General features: G+C 40.8%; 1 protein-coding gene across 2 annotated transcripts in view; it reads left to right on the top strand.

Moving 5' to 3' along the window:
* Positions 1-22,900, top strand: part of LOC136625982 (uncharacterized) — a 66,710-nt gene that overhangs the window by 8,298 nt on the left and 35,512 nt on the right. The window contains exons 1-2 of one of the 2 annotated variants that reach the window (XM_066600639.1): positions 1,592-1,897; positions 21,184-21,923. In XM_066600639.1, coding sequence (XP_066456736.1) covers positions 1,849-1,897; positions 21,184-21,923 — 789 coding nt within the window. In that variant the 5' untranslated portion in view covers positions 1,592-1,848. Of the gene's footprint in view, positions 1-1,591; positions 1,898-21,183; positions 21,924-22,900 lie in introns of those variants that run through there. The other variant, XM_066600640.1, reaches the window with a different exon arrangement.

Below are 22,900 nucleotides of genomic sequence, written 5' to 3' on the forward strand. Positions count from 1 at the left end.
GCGTTTACGATGGAACACATAGTCTGCAGCGCTGTTTGCTCAGTTGAAAAAAAAGGAAACTTTAAACAGAAGCAAATTGAAAGCTTTCCTCTTCACTTCCAGTATTTTGAAAACCCGTTGAAACCAATGTCTCTGCTGCAAGAACAGAACAGAGAGACAAAATTATGACTGAAGTCACAACGCGGGTGTGAACTCGCCCTAATAGGCTCATGTGAAACTAACTTTAGGGGCCACTCTCATACATGCGTTACCAAAATGCAGCGTTTGAAACCGCAGCATTTTAGGGCGATTTTGTGGTTCGCTTTTGAACACATCCTACTACATTTGACAGCGTTTTTTAAGGCACCCCTTCATTGTGATGGGTAATGAGGTGCATTAAAAAGCGCTTAAACGCATGAAAATAGAGCAGACAGCGCTCGATCTGCAAAGCCCCACTGAAATCAATGGAGGCGTTGTACCGCGTTTAGCGCGGTGTTTCAAAAGCTGCAGTAAAAAGCGGACTTTGTGGGAGCGGCCTTAGGCCGGCTTCAGACGGAATCGCATACATGCCGTAGCTCAACTTTTTTGCGCTGTGAATGAGGCTTTTTTGCATGAATGTTGGCATATTACACTGTGATTTTTCTGCTTGTAGGGCACATTTATTTTGCGCGGGGGACACAAACACACCCCATTTGAAAGGCTAATCAGTCTCATAATTTCTAGATGTGTTCTTTTTCCAGCAGAATTACGCAGTATTTCACGCGTACCCTTGCATATTATGTGCTCTTTTGCACACCCTCCATTGACTTCTATGAAGACTTTTGGTTCGCAAATAAGCAGAAAGATAGGGCATGTTCTATCTTTTTTTGAGCAGCCGAAATGCATACGCAAAATACGCATGTGAACAAACGCATTGAAATCAATGGGCTCTCTTCACTGCGTATTGTAAGTGCAGATTTTGCACGCTCAAAGACGTCCGTGTGAAGCTGGCCTTAACAATAGAAATAGCCGTTCAGATTTTACAGCATTTTCTTATTTTTGTGGTGTAAATTTGACCTAAAACAATTTTTTCATACGCCAGATCTGATTCAGCAGTTATGAAATTTGTTGCAAAGTATTGAAATCTGCAACATTGAAGAAGTGCAATGAAGTAAACCAGAAGAGAGGTAGCATCGTTACAAAATCACGTAATGCAAAATGATAAGAGCGTACTGCAATAAAATGCTGCTTCCTTCTGAAAAGAGCAAACAAACTTGCCGGTATCATGAACATAGAGTGACAATAAAATAATATTGACTCATGAGCCAATAGCTGAAGCCTTTGTTTGCAGTAGATTTTATCCTTCATTGCTCTCCCCACTTCGCTGGCAGATTTGGATTCTATTATTCTGGATGTCCTACAGAGTGTGAGTTAAACTTGTGTCATATCTCAGGCATTTTCAGGGGTGCTCTGCTAGCAGAGGTAGTTACAACCCATCCAGTCTTGGCTTATCAACCAAGGGAGATACATTCCTAAGGGCTGCTCCCTTTTTTTCAGTCACTCCTGGCTGGGAGCCACCTACAGTTCAGAAAGAGCCAGCACTGATTGAGCTTTTAGCTCAGTTTCCTCTGTGGCAGAGACAAGAATCCAGTCTCCAGTTCCTTCTCCAGCTGGAAGGCTGTCTCTCCTTAGATAGCTGGCTGTACATATTGCAAAACAGGGACCTCAGCAATGCTGACAATCATGGATACAGAACAAGAAGTTGACTACTTTATAGTCTAGTATTAAAGCAAAGAGGATTGTACAGCCTGAGAGTTCAAAGTTACTACTTTGGGGAGAGATACAGAAGTGCACAACAAGCTGCAACAATCCACTTGTCAGAGGGGGACAATGTTTAACTGGCACAAAACGTTTGCCATCTTGCCACATTGGAGGAGAGGTATGGCTTATGCTTCTATAACTCACATACGCTATGTATATTACCAAGTATGCTAAATGTTATGATGCATAGCTGGCAGCAGATGCTATGGCTATAATACAGTAATATATACATACGTTATATATATTGTAGGTTCTTCTGGATAAGAGATCGTTCACACAGGTGTATGCAATTTCGATCGGTAAAAAATGCACCGTTATGTTTGTGCGTGCTGCATGCATTTCTGATGTGTGTTCTTGTTTTTACGTCCCCATTGCATCTGTATTCACTGAAAACAAAAACCCAAAATGCCTCAATTTATGTTACTTTTTTCCTCCCACCATCTCCTGGAAACATGTTTGTCAAATGTAGTAAATATATACATGCAACTATGTATTTGCAGGTTTTTTTAATGATCCCATTGACTTTAATGGGTGATTTTGGTTCATAAATACAGACAAGAATAGGACATGCTGCATCTGACTATACCAATGCAAATCAATGGGGTTGTATGCTTTCCATATTGCGTCCGTAAAGAAATATATACATATAATATAAGCTGCCCATGTGAATGGCCATAAAGCTGATGTAGGGGATGCTGCTTGAACCTCCATGCTGCAAATCTCCATCTTGGCGTGTATGTGTGCCGAGATAGAACATGCTGCGATCTTTCTTGCATGCGTATTTCAAGCATATGCATGAGTGGCAACATTGGAGTCTATGGCAAATTGTGCATGCAAAACCCATGCACGTAATACGCTGTCACCACATACTTGTGCAAAGAGACCCTACCCTAGGAAAAGTGACTCCTCCATCAGACCACTTCACAGCCAGTCCGAATTGTATATGGAAATGCTAAAATTGGCTCTGGTATCATGTTTTTACTAAAAAAAAAACACTTGTATACAGTTAATTTATGGTAATAAATGTTATCAGACGGTAAGTGAAGAAAGTTTCAATGGTTTTATTGCTTACTAATGAAATGGCAGTAAAAGAATGCGAACATGACAATTTAATTACCACATATTTGATATTATGTATCACTTCTCTTCCTAATGAATGAGCAGGGGCAAGGACAAGGCTTTGGAAATTTTAGAATTTTTGTGATATTTCATTATAATGTAAAATGTATGGAAGAATTGGCCATTTATTTATCTTGTGTGTTTGGTTATCAGTCTGTTTGTTCCCCTACTATGTATCTATCTATGTCACCTGTTTATTAAGCTAGCTGTCTAGATCTGCATCTCCCCAAATATACAGCTTACAATTGATCGCTTGCTATAGCATCAGTGACCAAAATATCTTAGGCTACTTTCACACCTGTGTTGGAACCTCCATCGCAGATCCGGCACAAAATACCGGAAAAAATAGCACTGCGTGCAGGACTTTTTCAACAAGTAAAATGCCGGATATCTGAGCAGAAACCAAACGAACCTCATTATAGTCAATGTGGTCCGTTTGGCACTATTGATTTCCGTCATAAGATGGATTCGTTCAGCCGGGGGATTCCCCGAATGGAGCAGAAAAATGGAACCCCCGATGTAGATGTGAAAGTGACCATATTCTCACTGGTGATCCGAAGGTAGGTAAATAGGCTCATCATTTTCTTAAAGCCTGTTGATTCTGTGGATTCTATTTAGTTTCTCAAACAAGACATTTCAACCTGTCATCTACTTTTTTTCAATTTCCCTCTTCACTGAAATATCTCGAAAGTGACCGTCCAGTTTTGGGACAAAACTAAGTCCCAGGACAGGAGGCGGATGGGGTATATTACCTGCAGCTCTTGTTCTCTGCTGCTCCTCCAATTTGCCAGTTCTAGACTCCATTGTCAACTGTCCAAGATGGCTGCAGCAATTTGCTAGCTACCTAATAGTCACTGTATACTTCTCTGATTGGACAGTACTGATCATGTGAATAACTCTGGCCAGTCAGAGAGGAGGTATAGAGCTGGGTAGTCTAACACCACCAATGCACTGTTAGGGATTTGGTAGTCTGAAGATTGCCTCAAATAACTTGTATGGCCAAAAACTGGACTTGGAACTGGTGGATTGGGGAGACATCATAGAAGAACAACTGCAGGCGATATACCTCCCCTTCCCCTCAGGTCCTGGGACAGAATTTCGCCCTGAAATCGGAGGGTTGCTTTATTCTGGTAAAATTCAAATTTTTGTCATAACTGCAATGAAGAAATTAACGCATGTGTCCACCTGTCATTTTTCCTGAGTTGTTACCTGTTTAATAGTGTAGTGCAGTGTTTCCCAACTCCAGTGCTCAGGGACCCCCAACAGGTCATGTTTTCAGGATTTCCTCAGTATTGCACAGGTGATGTAATTATTGTCGGTGCCTCAGACATTGCCACAGGTGTTCTCACTATAGGATATCCTGAAAACATGACCTGTTGGGGTGCCTTGAGGACTGGAGTTGGGAAACACTGGTGTAGTGTATAAGAGTGCATTCACAATTTTGCGGGTTGTTATTGGAAAGAGCCAGCAAGCAATTATAATAACCAGTAGAAGTGCAGAGTATTCAGATTACAGTGGTTCATTATTATTATTATAATAGTATAAAAGTATTGCAGTGCAGAGTTGGTGTGTCTCTGCACAATTCAATGCCATTTTACAATATATTGTATTGTAACTTTATATAGCTCTACAGGTAAAGATGTAGCTGCTGTCCAGTATTGGGAAACAAGAATCTGTTTGTTTGTTTTTCCGGACAGAACACCACACCTGTCCATAGGCTGTGGCTGGTATTGCAGTTCATTCTTATTCAAGTGAATGGAGCTGAGCTGCAGTGCAACAGTAGATACGTTTGAACAGATGCGGTGCTTTTTTCTGTTCTTGGACACAGAGCAGCGGTTAAGTAACAAAATCGGCTCTGCTATGTCTGTACAGAATACAACATACTGTAACCGTAAATGCAAGACACCTTAGGACCCTTATCTAATTACAAGTGACTCTCAATCTGTCACCCCCTTCTATGATCCTATGCCGTAACTGCGTATATGTAGAAGAAGAAAAAGCCTGTCTAAAGTAGAAGACCCCTTTACATAATAGTTATCCCTATGAGTAATTGTAATGCCAATAGCATTATGAATTAGATGGAAATCAACATATAAACATCCCCGGAGAAGTTAGTTTATATAATGGTAATTGTAGGATTTTAGCAAGGAGCTGGATCAAAGGGATTGTGGAAACAGCAAGGTGCCATTGTGCAAATGATGTCCATCCTACACCCTATAACATCTGTCCAAACAGGACTGCAAACTCTTAAATGACGGTGACTCACAAAAACTGCGGTCCCATAAATGACCTTATCTCAGTTGATCATAAACCATAAATTCTAAAAACAATGTTTGTTTTTCTTCTAAAGCCTCAATTTAGGAAAATAACTTGATGAAATCCTTTCAACTGACTGTTAACATGTTATAATCAGAGTCCTCTTCACGGTCAATAATGGACATAGTGCAAAATCAAACAGGGGTGTTTGTCCCAAAACACAACTTTTCAAGCTGGCTATTTCCTTTTGACATAAGAGTTGTTGACGTCTTATCCTTTAATCTTCTTTAGTCTAGTCATAACATGTCCCTAACATCTTATCAGGCTAGACACTTTAAGGTGTGTATTTTCGCTCCCACTAACATCCACACAGTCAGTAATTCTATAGTAATTTTATACAGGACACTGCAAATGTGTCAGTACAATAGGTGATGATGTGCGGTCTTAATCAGTGAACCCAATGCTCAAGCTGCAGAAACACAGTACTACATCACCATAGCCACTTGCCCATTTCATGTAATCCTGCTGTTACTTGAATCTGGTATTCTCATGCGTTGACCTAAAACTAAAAGATAACAAGGAGTTCATTGGCTAAATCTATTGACACTTGTCTCAGATCCGGTTTGAATCCCATTGTTGGAACATTGAAAAGTCAATAAGGTATTCTACATCTCAAGTACTAAATGCCCCCATACACCGTAGAGTTTAGTCATCCGAATACACCAATAACAGTGGAGCCAGATGACTCTCTAAACTTTATGGGTGCAGTGCAACTTTCTCCCGACAGAAGATTCCGAGGGGAAAAAAGGATTAGGGACACTGAGTTTCAATAACCAATGCTTTTGTTTCCCTTGGAGATAAGCTGGCACCAGAGCTGTCTGGTTGTGGCTCAAGTTCCTAAGGCCACCTGCAGACGGCCGGGTCGGATCCCGCTGCGAGAATTCTCGCAGCGGGACCCGACCCGAGCCCCTGCAGGGACCAGCGCGGTACTCACCTGCTCCCACAGCTCCGGCTCTGTGATGTGCCGGCTGCCGCCCAGCCGGTGCATGCGCAGACCGGAGCCAGCAGCCGGGGAGTGACATTTCTGTGCAGGGCAAATAGAACATGCCACGATTTGTTTTCGCGGCCATCTGCATAGGATTGCGTTTTTTCTAACGCAATCCTATGGCAGCTTCCATGGGCGGACATTCTGCTGGAAATACCGCTGCGGAATTTCCGCCCGTATGCAGGGGGCCTAAAGGTTCTTTTACTCGGAATGATTCGTTCGGATTCCCGTGATCCAGTGAGAATCTGAATGATTAGCGTTCAGTGTAATTGCATGCCCCGACTGAACGATGAACGAGAATCGTTTGTCTTGCAGTTTCTGCATGAAGAAAACTGAATGACAGATCATTCAGTGTAAACAGGCAGTCAGACACTTATGAATGACTGCCTGCTTACTGTGAATGAAGGCAGGCTGGTCAGACAATAGTAGACATGGTAGCCCTGGGCCTGGTGAAGGCTCCCAAAGATGCCATGTATTTAACCCTATTAAGCTCTGTCTGTGGCAACCCTCCAAGCCTGGACAACCAAAGATGGCTGAACCGCTTCTCTGATTATCTGAAATTAGTGTATTACGGTAGTATGGAGGGTCACTTAAATAGTTGCACATTAAAAATACAATATACTGCAATGCTAAAGTATTGTAGCATATTGGAGAAGTGATCAAATGATTGCAAGTTCAAGTCCCCCAAGAGGACTAAAAGAAATGTAAAATTAAGTTAGTTTTTTATTTTTTAACTAAAAGTTAAAAATATTACATTCACAAGAAACTTTTTCTATTGTCCCACACAACAATATAAACAATAAATATAATTAGTATTGACATGTCCAATAAAACCTGTATTATTCGCCCTACACTGTGAACATTGTAAAAAAAGAAAAAGCATAATGCCAGAACTGTGTATTTGTAATGCCTGGGTGTATCCAAGAATGGTAGGAATAAAAACTACAGTTTGTCCCACAAAAACAAGCACTTACACAAAACCATCAACTTATAATAAAAAAGTTATGGGGCTCAGAATATGACGAAGACAAGTAATTTGCGTTTTTAATTTAGTAGTAAAACATAAAAAATCAATAAGCATTAATTATTATTAATCAATAAGCATAGTAGTGTCAAAATGGTACTGACCCATAGATTAAAGCAAACATGTCATTTTTACTGCACTTGTATATGCCGCAAAATCAACCAAAAATAGTGTAATTGTGTTTTCTCCATTTCACCCCACTTAGACATTTTTAGATGTTTTCCAATACATTATATGTTACATTAAATGGTACAAATAAAAAAATTATAGCTTTTGAAAGGCAAGGATGAAATAAATGAACCCCAAAATGGCCGGTAGTTAAAGGCTTAAAAACATCTATTGTGACCTTGACTAGAAATTGACACACTTTCACAAAATATATACCCTTGTTTATTAAATGCTAAAACCTAACTTTTACGGCTAATGCCCACGGACGGATTTATGCCGCATTCCCCGCGATGTAACTCCGCGGCGAAATAACGCAGTTATTAAGTTCTATTGAACCTTATAGCTCAGTCCTCACATATGGGATTCAGCCGCGGATTTACGCCATGGGAAGAAAATCAGGCATGTTCTATTTTACCGCGTTTTTTTGCAGTGGGAGGTCTCTATTAATAAAGTATTAATGGAGAGTGCAGAAAAACGCGGTGAAAAGCGTGTTTTTCTGCAATCGCCAGCGGATGACTTTTTTGTTTATCTCCGCAGGATTCTCGTGGCGTAAAGCCGCAGGCGTATACTGTTCCATCCATGGGCATGAGTCCTTAATCAGCAAACTAAAAGTGGAAAATCACAAACAAAACACCCTACTGTATACCGAACATCTTCAAGACCTAAGCAGAGCACCCGCCATAATCGACAGCCTCTCCCTAACATCCCCTAGCCTAGATAAGGGGAATAGACCTAATAAAGGCAGATGAATGAAGAACAAATGAACCAAAATACACAATCAAAATGGCATAAATAATCATATAAGACCTATAAAATCCAAGGTAATAATAGTGTTTGTTAATGGCAATAGTTGGCTAACAATATCTGAACACCTGAATAACCCTCCAAGTACAAATGCGTTTCCCTTTCTCTTTAGTGGATTCACCAAGGAACCCCAAAGTGCAAGAAGAGGGGTGTCAAACTCATTTTCACCAAGGGCCCCATCAGCCTTATGGTTGAATTCAAAGGGACATTTATAAGTGCTCATTCACACGGGCGGATTTGTGCTCCGTATTACTAGCATATTTTTTACGCATGTAATACGGAGAGCTTAAGCAGTTTTCATTTGCATTGGAATATGCAGACATAAGGTTTTCACGTATGTATTTTATGTGTGTGAAAACAAATCACTGCATGCCCTATTTTTGGCCGTATTACGGATTGAAATTGCCTATTAAAGTCAATGACATTGAGTTAAATCACAGTGAATACGCATGATACTTTCATAGTCACTGCGTATTTATGAATGAAGGCAGGAGAAATCTGTGCTTTTTTATGCATGGAAAAAACACAGTGAACATGCGTGCAAAAAAAAAAGTGCAAGAAGGGCCAAATGCGCAGTGAATACAAGTTTTCGGTCCTTGAAAACGCTGCGTTTTTCACGAACCAAAACTGCATACATGTAACTACTCCTGAACATAGCTGTGGAGCTCTGTGCACTATGATTGTGTTTCTCCCCTTCCATCTCTTTGGGCTTCCTACCTTGGAGGGTGGCTAGGGTGCCCGGGTAGGGTTGGCAGATCTGTGCTAGCACCTGTGAGTTGCTGAACAAAGCAATGTGAGGTGTGCGCCAGAGCTCAGATTTCAAGATGGCACCCACTCCCTTAGCTGGTGCCACCACCTCTGCCAAGTTCCGACTGTTTCCTCCGGGAAAAGTGTATAGCCAGACATTTGCATCCAGACCTCGTCACAGGCCATATAAAACAGCCTGATGGGCCGGATTTTAGCCCGCGGGCCTTGATTTGACACATGTGATCTAAATGTATCAATTTATAAACCAGACTGGGAACATATGTCTTTTTCTCAATAACAGAGTGATATCCAAGGCTCAATTGCTTCATAATCAGGTGGTATGCCGAAATTTATCATTATCCATAACCATTAGAGATGAGCGAGTGTACTCGCTAAGGCTAACTACTCGAGCGAGTAGTGCCTTAGTTGAGTATCTGCCCGCTCGTGTCTAAAGATTCGGGTGCCGGCGGCGGGCGGGGGAGAGCGGGGAGGAATGGAGGGGAGATCCCTCTCTCCCCCTCGCTCCCCCCTGCTCACCGCCGCAACTCACCTGTCACCCGCGCCGGCAGCCGAATCTTTAGAGACGAGCTGGCAGATACTCGACTAAGGCACTACTCGCTCGAGTAGTTAGCCTTAGCGAGTATGCTCGCTCATCTCTAATAACCATCTTCACAAACACAGATTTATTAAACTGGCCAAAAATATACAGCAATGCAAAACCGCAAGCGTCAGGCTAAGCATATAATTAGGGTATCATTATAATAAGTACTGGATCATCTGTGCAAAGAAAAAACAAAACAATAGCGCTTACTTAAATCTTGGCATGTACGTGCTGCCATATAATAACCTGTCGGAGGTAAGGGAGTGCGCTGTCGCTTTCTACTTGCTGTTTTATTGGCTTCTTACCTCATCATTGTTATAGCTGGATAAACAGGATGAAAACACTTTGCAATTGTGAATAGTACACTGTGTAGAATAACGTAATTGTGTAGATGTGCTATAAAAATGCCATTTTCTTCTCCAGGGTATAAAAGAACAATGCTTACAGTACTTGATTCATTCAAGCCAAAGATATTCCTGTTTGTTAATTAACTTTTATTTATTTTCCATCCATGAAACTGAATTACTTATCATAAAGCCTGTAATTATATTGGCACATAAAGGGGCACGTGTAACATTTTTACTAGTAATTTCCTGCACTGATTGGTTAATCAGTAGTACATAAAGAATAAATATGTAGTTGAACATTCATTTTCTAAATCACAACATATGCATACAGAGGGTGGACAAAAATATGGAAACACTAACGCATACCTTAAGTTACATGGGATTAAAAATCATACTTCAATGAGACATGTAGAGAATGATTTTAAGCGGATGTAATGAACGACAAATGAGAATCGTTCATTTCTTGTTCGTCGTGCAGTTTCTGTATGTAGTCAACTGAATGACGGATCATTTAGGGTAAACAGGTAGTCGGACACTTATGATGACTGCCTGCTTACTGTGAATGGAGGCGGGCTGGTTGGGATAATAGTAGACATGGTAGCCCTGGGCCTAGTGAAGGCTCCCAAGGATGCCATGTATTTAGCCCTATTAAGCCCTGTCTGTGGCAGGGCTTAAAGCAACCCTCCAAGCCTGGACAACCAAAGATGGCTGAACCGCTTCTCTGATTTTTTTAAATGAGTGTATTATGGTAGTATAGAGGGTCCTTTAATAGTTGAACATTATTAAGGACCAGACTGTTTTGTACCCTAAGGACTAAACACTTTTTAGGGATTTTACCCATATGGCGGTTTTACTACCCTATTTTTTTCTTTTAGCTATCAAAATCAGCCAAAAATAGTATAATTGTGTTTTTTCAATTTCACCCCACTTTAACATTGTTAAATGTTTTCCAATACATTATATGTTACATTAAAAGATGCAAATAAAAAAATACTAATTCTCCCACATAAAGCAAACCCTCATGTAGCTATCTTGATGGGGGAAAAAAAATTATGGCTTTTGAAAGGCAAGGATGAAATAAATGAAAACCCCAAAAATGGCCGGTAGTTAAAGGCTTAAAAACATCTATTGTGAGTTTGACTAGAAATTGACAAACTTTCACAAAATATATACCCTTGTTTATCAAATGCTAAAACCTAACTTTTAATCAGCAAGTTAAAAGTGTAAAATCACAAACAAAACACCCCACTGTATACTTAACATGTTCAAAACCTAAGCAGAGCACCCGCCATGATCGCCAGCCTCTCCCTAACATCCCCTAGCCTAGATAAGGGGAATACACCTAATGAAAAGTAGATGAATGAAGAACAAATGAACTAAAATACACAATCAAAAAGACAGAAATAATCATAGAAGACCTATAAAAAACCAAGGCAATAATAGTGTTTGTTAATGGTGATAAAATAGTTGGCTAATACTGTTTTTCCTTGAAAATTAGCTCCACCCCTGATAATAAGCCCTACCCCTATTTAAGGGAGGGTGGACAAAGGGCTTAAAATATAAACCCTCCCCTGAAAATAAGCCATAGCAAAATGAAAAAAAACCAAACATCAATACTCACCTAGCCCACAGCGTCTAAGTCTCTCATTGTGAGCTAAATCACAATGAATACACATGATACTTTCATAGTCACTGCCTATTTATGCATGAAGGCAGGGGAAATCTATGGGGCTTTTTCTGTGTTTTTTTATGCATGCATGCAAACAAAACTGCTAGAAGGTCAAAATAAACAGTGAATACACGTTTTCGGTCCTTGAAAACGCTGCGTATATCACGAACAATAACTGCATACATGTAACTACTCCTGAACATAGCTGTGGAGCTCTGTGCACTATGATTGTGTTTCTCCCCTTCCACCTCTTAAGCACTGAGCTTCCTACCTTAGATGGTGGCTAGGGTGCCCTGGTAGGGCTGGCAGATCCGAGCCACCACCTGTGAGTTGCTGAACAGATCGATGTGAGGTGTGTGCCAGAGCTCAGAATCTGTGCTGGCGCCACCACCTCTGCCAAGTTCCAGCTGCTTCCTCGGGAAAAAATGTTGAGCCGGACCTTCGCATCCAGACCTCGTCACAGGCCACATAAAATGGCGAAGCGGGCCTGATTCAGCCTGTGGTCCTTGAGTTTGAGATCTAGATGTATCAATTTATAAACCAGACTAGGAACATACATCTTTTTTTTATTAAAAGAGTAATATACAAGGTTCAATTGGTTCATAATCAGGTGGTATGCCGAAATTTATCATTATCCATAACCATCTTCACAAACTCAGATTTATGACACTGGCCAAAAATATACAGCAATGCAAAACTGCAAGAGCCAAGCTAAGCATATAATTAGGGTATCATTATAATAAGTACTGGATCATCTGTGCAAAGAAAAAATATAAACAATAGCGCTTACTTAAATCTTGGCATGTACGTGCTGCCATATAATAACCTGTCGGAGGTAAGGGAGTGCGCTGTCGCTTTCTACTTGCTGTTTTATTGGCTTCTTACCCCATCATTGTTATAGCTGGATAAACAGGATGAAAACACTTTGCAATTGTGAATAGTACACTGTGTAGAATAACGTAATTGTGTAAATGTGCTATAAAAATGCTATTTTCTTCTCCAGGGTATAAAAGAACAATGCTTACAGTACTTGATTCATTCAAGCCAAAGATATTCCTGTTTGTTAATTAACTTTTATTTATTTTCCATCCATGAAACTCAATTACTTATCATAAAGCCTGTAATTATATTGGCACATAAAGGGGCACGTGTAACATTTTCACTAGTAATTTCCTGCTCTGATTGGTTAATCAGTAGTACATAAAGAATAAATATGTAGTTGAACATTCAATTTCTAAATCACAGCATTATACATACAGAGGGTAGACAAAAATATGGAAACACGGTACGAAATGCTGGCCTTAAGTTACATGGGATTATAAATCATATTTCAATAAGACATGTAGAGACCAATTTTAAGTGGATGTAATATGACACAGATGCTGCCGGGCAGATATGAACATCTGTCCGAGCAACAAGGTTCCATTGGTTAGGGGCTTGAGTTACTCAGCTGCTCTTACCAGCTGGCTCCCAAAACCACCCAGAGCAGGACAAGAGGTGAAGTAAACACAAATTTGGTAGGAATGTTCTCAGCCTAGCAGGGGTCAAAAGGGCAGCTCAGTGCTAATGATTAAAATGCAATGCATTTCATATGGTGTTTCCATATTTTTGTCCACCCCCTGTACAATGATCCCCAAAGTGCCTTAAATCTCACTGTTGTTTGTTAGAAGTCATAATTGGTTATGTCCTGTAGTAGATCTCTTGCTACAGGACGAGCAGCTAATTTCGGCCACTACATTCTTGAGCTTGAACGATTGTATTTTTATTGTTTACAGTAGACAAGTAGGAGATATACCCTCCCTTCCAATATAAAATGGGTTCAAACCTTCCCCTTTCCTTTCCAGAAAACTCTTTATTGCAGAACCATAAGAGACACAGGGTGCACCTGGGAAATGTAGTCTTTTACAGGAAAAAGGATGTGGTATGTAGTGCTGGACCACTCAGTTTGTCCTCAACAAACTGAAAAATGGAACTGAGCCATGGGGTTGCCCATCTTGGAACAGAAAGCATATAGAAAGTGGGTGCAGAGAGTATATCTGCATTGATACGTTTTTAGGTTTCTTTAAAGGTGGATATTGGCACAACCCCTTTCACAGTTAAAATACACAAATCAGGGGCAGTCACATGCAAAATACACAAGTATTACATACAGTAAACCCAAGGTGATGTCTTCTCTAATTTGTGGAAGTTCTCTTTCCTACTCTATCGAGCCCAGACCACAATGATGACTTCTCCTGACCACTGTTGAGGCATCTTTGGCCCATCACTTCTGCAGCTATTTTCAACCTTTATAGTAACACAAATAAGTTTATATCCCAAACCACAGATAGACCTACAGTATAGTAACCATAAGTGTACTATGAGGATCCTAGGGTTGGGAAACTTGGTGAGGGTCAGTAGGTGTGCTATATGTCCTTGTTACAGACAAATAGATTTCCCTGTTCATACTTTTTAAACCCTCACATGTCATTCACTACTGAAGGCTAGTCACTTTGGTTGTAGTTTGCAGCTGTGCTATCTTTGTGAGGTAAAGGAGCTTTGGGCGTCTACATGAGCTGACCATATTTGTCATGTTCACTGCTAGCCTGTAAGCATCCATGGACAGCTTCTAGTACCGACAGAAAACTTGCCCTTAGTAAAGAAAAACATATCCAGGGCCCAGGGGGCCGATTTTCTGCTGTATGTTCATTGCATTCAAATGGGGGTACATTGCATTCAAATGGGGGTATTGCATCCTGGCAATCAGTGGGATTCCTTCTGATCTAGCAGTTATTACCTATCCAGTGGATCAGCGAAAATATTTGGTATTCTAGGAATATGCCTTTAACTAAAGATAATGTTAACCATTTGTGACTGCCAATATGCCTTTTTAGGTGGTCACTAAAGGGCTTTAATCCTGTACATAAGCCATTTACCGTGTTGCAGGTTTAACCTAGCACAGGTATCCTATGCTAAGAAGAGGTGAGGTACAGCTAACTACTGACAGCTGGGCTCCTGCTCTAACAGCCAGGAGAAAAGAAACACCTGTGTAACACCTTCATATTGTGGTCAATAGCGACTGTGGCATGTAAGCAGTTGACAGGGGCTCCTATTGGCACCCCATGATGCGATTGTGAGATGCTGATGTCTTCCCCTGGCATTCTAAGAACTGATAAAAGTCTCCATGTCTACCATGTATCCCATCCTATTAGACCTTGGCTCCGGTAAAGTCTAATAGGCTGCTATCTAAGGTGTGGTACACTGCATTGCATAAGTAATGCAGTGTACTATGCTAGCAATGGAACAATAGCATTTTTAAGTGCCCTTGAGGGACTAAAAATGGTGTAAAAAAAGTCTAATTTAAAATAAATTCAGTGTAAAAGAATGCACATTTTTCCTTGATTAAGCCTTTTTTAAATGAGAAAATATAAAAAAAATAATAAAACACATACGTATTGGCACATTTATACTCAAGCACAGTGAAAATATTATGCTATGTATCATGTACGATGAAAGACCTAAAAAAAACAATGCCAGAATGACTAGTTTTCATATGTCTTGTCCAGCTCTCAAAAAAAAGAAGAAAAAAAGCTATTCAAAACAGTACCAATAATAACGACACCTCTTCCCACAAATAATAAGACCTCACACAGCTCAGTTGGCTGAAAAATAAAAATGCTATGGGTCTTGGAATTCAGCAATGCAAATATTTTTTTAATAAAGTATTTTGTGCAAAAGTAGTAAAAAATTTAAAAAAACATAAATTTGATATAGCTGTAATCTTGCAGAGTGAAATTAAGCTGTCATATTATACCGCATGATAGAATTCTTGTTACCTCCCCAAAAAACAGAATAAAATGTGATCAAAAAGACATCTGTAACCCATCAGGGACTTTTCACACGTGGAGAATTTTTCTGCATGGTGCACTTAAAGACGCAGAAAATTCTGCACCAAAATCTGTATGTGTACATTACGGGTAAGAGAAGAAATCTATAGCAGCAGATTAAGGTGTGTCTTTAGGGCTTTTACCCACTAGCGATATTTTTTCCTGCAATTCGACAGCGATGATTATGAAACCAATGATTTTCAATGGTTTCATACACATTTGCGACTTTTCACTCCAGCTTCGCATAGCAGAGAAAAAATCTGTGATATTGCTCAGTGCCTTTAATGGGGCCAGCGGCAGCAGCGCTAGCCTCATTGAAAACATAGGGAGTATATCCTGGACTTCTGCCACAGCTGTGGCAGAAGCCCAGGATGCTATCACATTGCTTTCAATAGGGTCGGCGCTGCTGCTGCCGGCCCTATTGAATGCAGTGGGTTGTAGGCAACCCCCGCAGCATGATTTTCGAAGAAGGGCTTGAAATATAAGCCCTTACCTGAAAATCATCCCTAGCTGTAAAAAAAAAATTATATGCTCACCTCTCCGCCGCTCAGGCTCGTCCTCCGGCTTACTCCTCTGCACTGCTGTCAAGCTCTTTCTGAAAGGGCTGTGCTGATTGGTTGAGCACTCAGCCAATTGCAGGCAGCGCTTAGCCATTCATCGATGATTGCCTACAACCCGCTTTTAACAGAGCCGGCAGCAGCAGCGCCAACTCCATTGAAAGCAATAGGATAGCATCCTGAACTTCTGCCACAGCTGTAGCAGAGGATTCCTTCATCCCCACGGTCCCCGCGGGGATGAAGGAACCCTCGGCCACAGTTGTCACAGCTGTGGCAGAAGTCCGCAATATACGCCCCATGCTTTCAATGGGACTGGTGCTGCTGCTGCCAACCCTATTGAAAACATTTAGTGATATCACAGCGTTTTTTTGTGCTGCAAGGCAAGTTTTTTCACTTGCTCTCGCAGCGCAAGAAAAAAAAAACATTAGTGGGTAAAAGCCATTAGGTGAACATGTGAATAGCCCCTAATGGTTCTAATGAAAACTACCTATTGTCCTGCAAAAATAAGCTATTATACAGCTCTTTTATTGAAAATAAAAATATTGGTTTTATTTTTTAAGTGCTGTTAGTGTGCAAAAGCAGTAATACATAGAAAAAAACATATAAATCTGATACAGCTGTAATCGTGCTCATTCAGAAAAAAAATGTTGTGTTACTTTCTCTGCATGGTGAATGCTCTAAAATCAAAACTCCAAAAACAATGGTGACAATTTTGGGTCCCCACTCCCCCCCCCCAAAAATACAATTATATGTACCCCAAAGCGTGTCATTTAAAAATACAACTTTTCCTCCCCAAAAAACAAACCTTCATATTGCTATGTCGACAAAAAAGTAAAGTTATAGCTCTTACAATGCAACGATAAAAAAACCATTGCTTGGTCATTAAGGCGCAAAAACTGTGCCAGTCTCTAAGGGGTTAAAGATACAACCCGTCCCTAAACATCCACGACTTTCATGTCTGTCTTGTTCCTTTTACCTTGTGAGTTGTTTGTTTTGTTTTATATTTTATATCGTGTGAGAAAATATTTATATCGTGTGAGAAAATTTAATTGTAGGAAACTGTCTTAGTTCTATCCGATCTTCTAATACGCACGATCATACGAATATATGCTGCTTTTGTGTATGTTTGGCTCACCATACACTTGCACTGATTGGTATACTGACGTCCCGTCCTACTTTCTTTAGAATTGTGCTTTTTTGGATGAATGTGAGGTGCTGCTGCTCTCTCTTACAACTGCCTTGTTATGGTGTCCTATTCCAGTTGCGCCCGGAGCTCTCAGCCAAATAGGGATCAAAAGGGCAGCTCAGTGCTAATGGCTAAAATCCCATGCATTTCGTACGGTGTTTCCATATTTTTGTCCACACCTGTAATTTGGCTCACAAAAGTTTTTATTAATTTCATTAATACAATAAGACTAAAAAGAAGACCATAAACAGTCAACAAGGGAACATGACATCAACTTAACCCAATAGGGAACCATTTCAGGTAATGTACACAGAGCGAATAGGGGCCAAAATAAAGTGCCTGGGAATACCTAGTGAAAAATACACTTACTGTAAGGTCACCAGCTGGCGTCACGGGGAGTAGGCTAGGGATGATCCCTTGCAAAGCTAACATGCAATAGGGAGTGGAACAAGACAGACACACAAGCAGATGATCGAGGCTATGCACTGCGTTTAGCACATACCCGCGAAGACAGATGTGTATGATTGCACACCTCTTATAGACCTCTATGGAGATCTTTATGCGAAAATGCAGTAAGATGAGTCAGCTCATATTTTTTGCGCCCATGTAGACAATGGACGCAAAAAAAATATATGAGAATGAACCATTGATTCTCTGTGTTTTGCGGGTGGGAATTTCCCGCCAAAATTGCAGCGTATCACGCCCATCTGTTTAAAGCCGCCCTGAATCTGTAACTTTATTCTAGATTTAAAAAAACAGTAATTTTTAACAGCTTGCAAAAGCATGATGTGAACCAAGCCTACTACACAACTGGGCAATAAGGCTGCTGAATCTACTGCGAATTGTTTGAAAATACTGTTTTAATTACTAAATGCTTCCTGCCAGCATCCATACACATTAGCAGTTCGGGAGCTGGCAGGGTCAGATGTTTGTGTGACTTATTACTTCTGAATGATTTCTTAAGATCAGCAGGTGCGTGTGAGAATGATTCTGGATGGGTAAGGACATTCATCATCTCAGTGCAAGGGAAAGAATGTTTCATTTTTCTTCAGGATGATGCATCACTTTGTTTCCATGAACTCCGGTAAAATTCCAGAGAAGAAAAGTTGCTCATTAAACCTTACTATTTAAAAAATTGTTGCCTCGTGTACTAATAGGTGTTAGGCCACACGCACACGAACAGGTCGGATTCCGGCTGCGGCATCCAACCCTGTGCCCAGGAGGTGACCACTGTGTACGTCTGGCGTCTTAGAATCATAGAATGGTAGAGTTGGAAGGGACCTCCAGGGTCATCGGGTCCAACCCCCTGCTCAATGCAGGATTAACTAAATCATCACAGATGTCTGTCCAGCCTCTGTTTGAACACTTCCATTGAAGGAGAACTCACCACCTCCCGTGGTAACCTGTTCTACTCATTGATCACCCTCAGGGCTCAGTCACACGGGCGCATCCGGGCGCCAATGCGCCCGTGTTCCTGCAGGATAAGACGGCCGCACTGCAGGTGCGGACGACTCTCCGCAACGCCGGAAGAAAGAACACATGTCGGCTCCAGCTCCTAATATCTAATCTGTGTCTCCTCCCTTTCAGTTTCATCCCATTGCTTCTAGTCTTTCCTTGTACAAATGAGAATAGGGCTGATCCCTCTGCACTGTGACAGCCCTTCAGATATTTGTAGACGGCTATTAAGTCTCCTCTCAGCCTTCTCTTCTGCAAGCTAAACATTCCCAGATCCTTTAACCGTTCCTCATAGGACATGATTTGCAGACCGCTCACCATCTTGGTAATTCTTCTCTGAACTTGCTCCAGTTTGTCAATGTCTTTTCTAAAGTGGGGTGCCCAGAACTGGACACAGTATGCTAGATGAGGTCTGACTAAAACCCCCTGCACACAGGAGGAAATTCTGCGACGGGATTTCCCACAGAATTTACACCCGTGCCCGCCTGCATAGGATTGTAATACAAAACGCAATCCTATGCAGACTGCCACAATTTGTCCGCGTGAAAATACACGCGGAAAACAAATCGCGGCATTAGACACCCGCGGTATTTAACTACCTGCGGGTGTCTAATGCATCCCTATGGAGCGCGGATCCGCGTGCAGGAAAAACGCTGCGGATTTTAAATTACAATTTGTTAAGTGGACATGAGGCCTAATGCTGCTTTCAAACAAGCGTATTGTAACTCCGTATTTGATCCATGTTCTGTGCAACATAACGGAGCTAATGTAAATCTATTTATCTATTCACATGGCCGTTATTTTCACAGTGGTTTGGGTTTTTTTTTAAACGCAGCATGACCTGATTGTTTTCCTTTTTATGCCTTCATATTTGTATTATTTTCTATTGGCAAATACAGATCAATATTTGCCCAGTAGAAGCAAATATAGACCAACAACTAATAAAATCCTGATGACATAGTGTTGTAATGTCATCTCTAACACGTCTGTATTATAGATCCCTATTACGGACGTGTTACAATTCGCTCGTCGGAAACTGGCCTTACACAAAGCTCAAATAAACCTCGGATCTTCACCATTTATCTCTTCCTTTGCCATATACAAGACAAAGCAAAAAAGGGATACCGTAATCTAGCTACTGTTTGTGGATTTAACCATACTGAGTATATAATGTGTTAGCATGTAAGTTATTTGCCGCATAACACAAAATAAAAAAAACAATAAAGAAATTTTTTATGAGCTTTAAAATTGATAAAATTATGGTACAAAATATAGTAAAAGGAGAAGCGGGAAATGATAAAATACTGTACATTTTAGCATTTCATTGGAAAGTACCAAATCTAGACATATTCGGTGTCCCCATTACCGCAGACATTTTGTTTTCCTTTCCTGGTCAAACAAAACATAAGGCCTCATACAGCTATTTCAGAGCTAGAATAAAATAAGTGTAATGATTATATTGTGGGAAGGCAAAAACTAAAAAAATCTTTGGGTTCTGAAGACCAAAACTGGAAGGCTTTGAAGGACATCAATTGAAATTATGGGTAAAAATACAGGGGGTGGACAAAAATATGGAAACACCATACAAAATGCATGCCTTGAGCTACATGGGATTCTAAATCATATTTTAATAAAACATGTAGAGACTGATTTTAAGTGGAGGTAATGTGGTACCGAGACAACAATCGCTACGGTCTCGCCTGTCTATAAGTACTGCATCTCCACCCCTCCACCCCTCCACCCCTCCAGGGCAAGAGGTGAGGTAAACACAAATTCAGCAGGAAAGCTCTCCACCAAACAGGGATCAAAAGGGCAGCTCAGTGCTCATGATTAAAATCCAATGCTTTTCGTATTGCGTTTCCATATTTTTATCCACCCCCTGTATGTCCAAACAATTGCAAAAAAACAACTAAGAGACCCAGACATTCATTGCTTCATGGTGCCTGCACACACTATGCATGATCCACAGTTACTACATGCAAGCTGCCACTGGGCTTGGACTTACTAATCATCAACAACATGTACGGGCATGGTGGTGACGTGAATGACATCATAACTACCCCAGAAAAACTCCAAATAAACTGTGTGTGCATGTGACCTACTTGATAAAGACTGCAGGAAAAAAGGTGTCCTAATGCTGTCTTGATACACTAGACAAGATGTTATGAATCTGAATATCCTTCAATTATTAAATAATTCCAATTAAATTGTTTGAGAGGGAACAAAAAGGAGAAGATTAGAGATGAGCGAGCACGCTCGTTTAAGGTCTTTTCGAGTAACTGCTTACTCGTCTGATGAAATGCGAGGGGAAGTGGGGGTGAGCGGGAGGGAGCGGGTGAGAGAGAGATCTCCCTCACTCTCCCCCCCCCCCCCCCCCCTGCCCTGCCGCCCCCTCGCATTTGCTCGGACGAGTAAGCAGTTACTCGAAAAGACCGATGCTCTTTCGAGCACAGCCTTACACGAGCATGCTCGCTCATCTCTAGAGAAGATCAATAAACATTTCTCTTATTGCTTTTGGGGAAAGTTCTTCAACATTTTACAACTTATTTTGTTTTCACAGGGAAGAAAAGTGCCTTGTCAGAAGGGGAAGTAGTGCTAACACACATGAAGAAACTAATCAATGAGTACGAAAATGACTCTTTAAGTGCTCACAGTTTCAACGGAGATCGTTTTGATCACACAGATGCATCTTCAGATTGTCCATCTGATGTTCCAGCCAAAGAAAATAATGTATGTGAACTGCCAGTGTGCGACCCTCTTCAGCAATTCAAGAGGTTGTTCAAGTTTGAGTCAGAGGATTCGGGAGTAGAGATGCCAAGTGGAGCAAACTCACCTTCTACTCCCAAAGGTTCTGTAAAGAGTTTTGTGATGCATAGCAGAGATTCATCTTGTGATTCTGGGGTCCTTAGTGCATCTTCATCACCCACTGTAGGTCACATGGAAATAAGTGCTGGAGCAACTGTAGACGTGACCCATACTTTTCTTTCAAATGTAGAACAATTTAAAGAGCACGCAGACCACGGTAAAGAAGATGGTGACGACAATGAAAATAGTGTAGAAGATTTTATTGACTGCCAGGAGGAAGAACTAGATTTACCTCCCTGTAGCGAGGAAAGTGAATCATCAGCCATCACTTTGTTTAATACCGAGCTTCCTTCTACAATGGAGGAGGAAACCAAAGATATAGATGACTTTTACAAAGACACATTTGATGATATCCAGGATTTGCATCCATTAAAAAGATGCCCAACAAGTGACAGCCTGGATGAATATATGGACGAATGTTGCAGGCTTAGTGAGGTAAGACCATTTCTTCAACATGTAAAACACTTGTCGGTGGGACACAATGTGCCATCAACACATTAATGTTAACTAAGTTCAGGGCCAATAATAATTGATTGCAGTTATGGTTGACATGTTGTAATGCTCCGAACAGCCTATTCTTCTAGAGGCTTACTAAAACAGTTGTTATAGACAGACCAAGCTGTCTTGAATTCGCCTAAGGATGACATATACCTACTGCTTGGCTTTCCCCATTAGAACCCATCATATTATTAGCTAAAGTAACATCACATGCTTTTTCAGCCATCCTAAACTAAGCTAACTAAGGGTACTTTTACATGGGCCACAGTCACCTGAGTAATGGCTCGAAAAAGTGTTTACGGGTGACTGTCATCCCATGTAAACATGGGACTCGAAAGGGCAAGTTAGTGAGAATTGCTTGTCAGAGTCACTTGGTTTATAGCTCACCCAAAAACTAAGTGACTGTTGGCCCATGTAAATAGTCATTCAACTATGAATGGAGGTGGGTGGCCATAAGAGACCTCCAGCGTGCTCTGCCTCCATTCCTTGGTGGAAGGAGATGAGCCATAAAATCTCTATAGTGAAGAATTGTAACATAACATTGTTTTTGCACTCGGTGATACAAATGATATGCAGATGCACCTTTCCTGCTCTAGTTGTGATATAATATCTGATTTAAAAAGGGTATACGGTACTTAGCACAAAGCTCTTGTCTATGTAATTAATGAAATAGAAATTCTTGTTTTAGGAGAGTAAAGTTCAGCCAGAACCATGTCTAAGTCTGATGCAGAAAGAAGCAACACATTTCCCCTAACATTTCTGTTAGTAGGGAGGGGTTGGCCAACAATATAGCAGCTGATAGTAGTTAATTATTGACAGGTATTGGCATTGAATGCGTGAATTCTGGACATCTGACAAATAATGTCTTTGTCACAAAGGAAACTATTTGAGCTTCCCAGGTAAGTATAGTTTCC

Source organism: Eleutherodactylus coqui, chromosome 4 (assembly GCF_035609145.1).
Source record: "Eleutherodactylus coqui strain aEleCoq1 chromosome 4, aEleCoq1.hap1, whole genome shotgun sequence".
Taxonomy (NCBI): domain Eukaryota; kingdom Metazoa; phylum Chordata; class Amphibia; order Anura; family Eleutherodactylidae; genus Eleutherodactylus; species Eleutherodactylus coqui.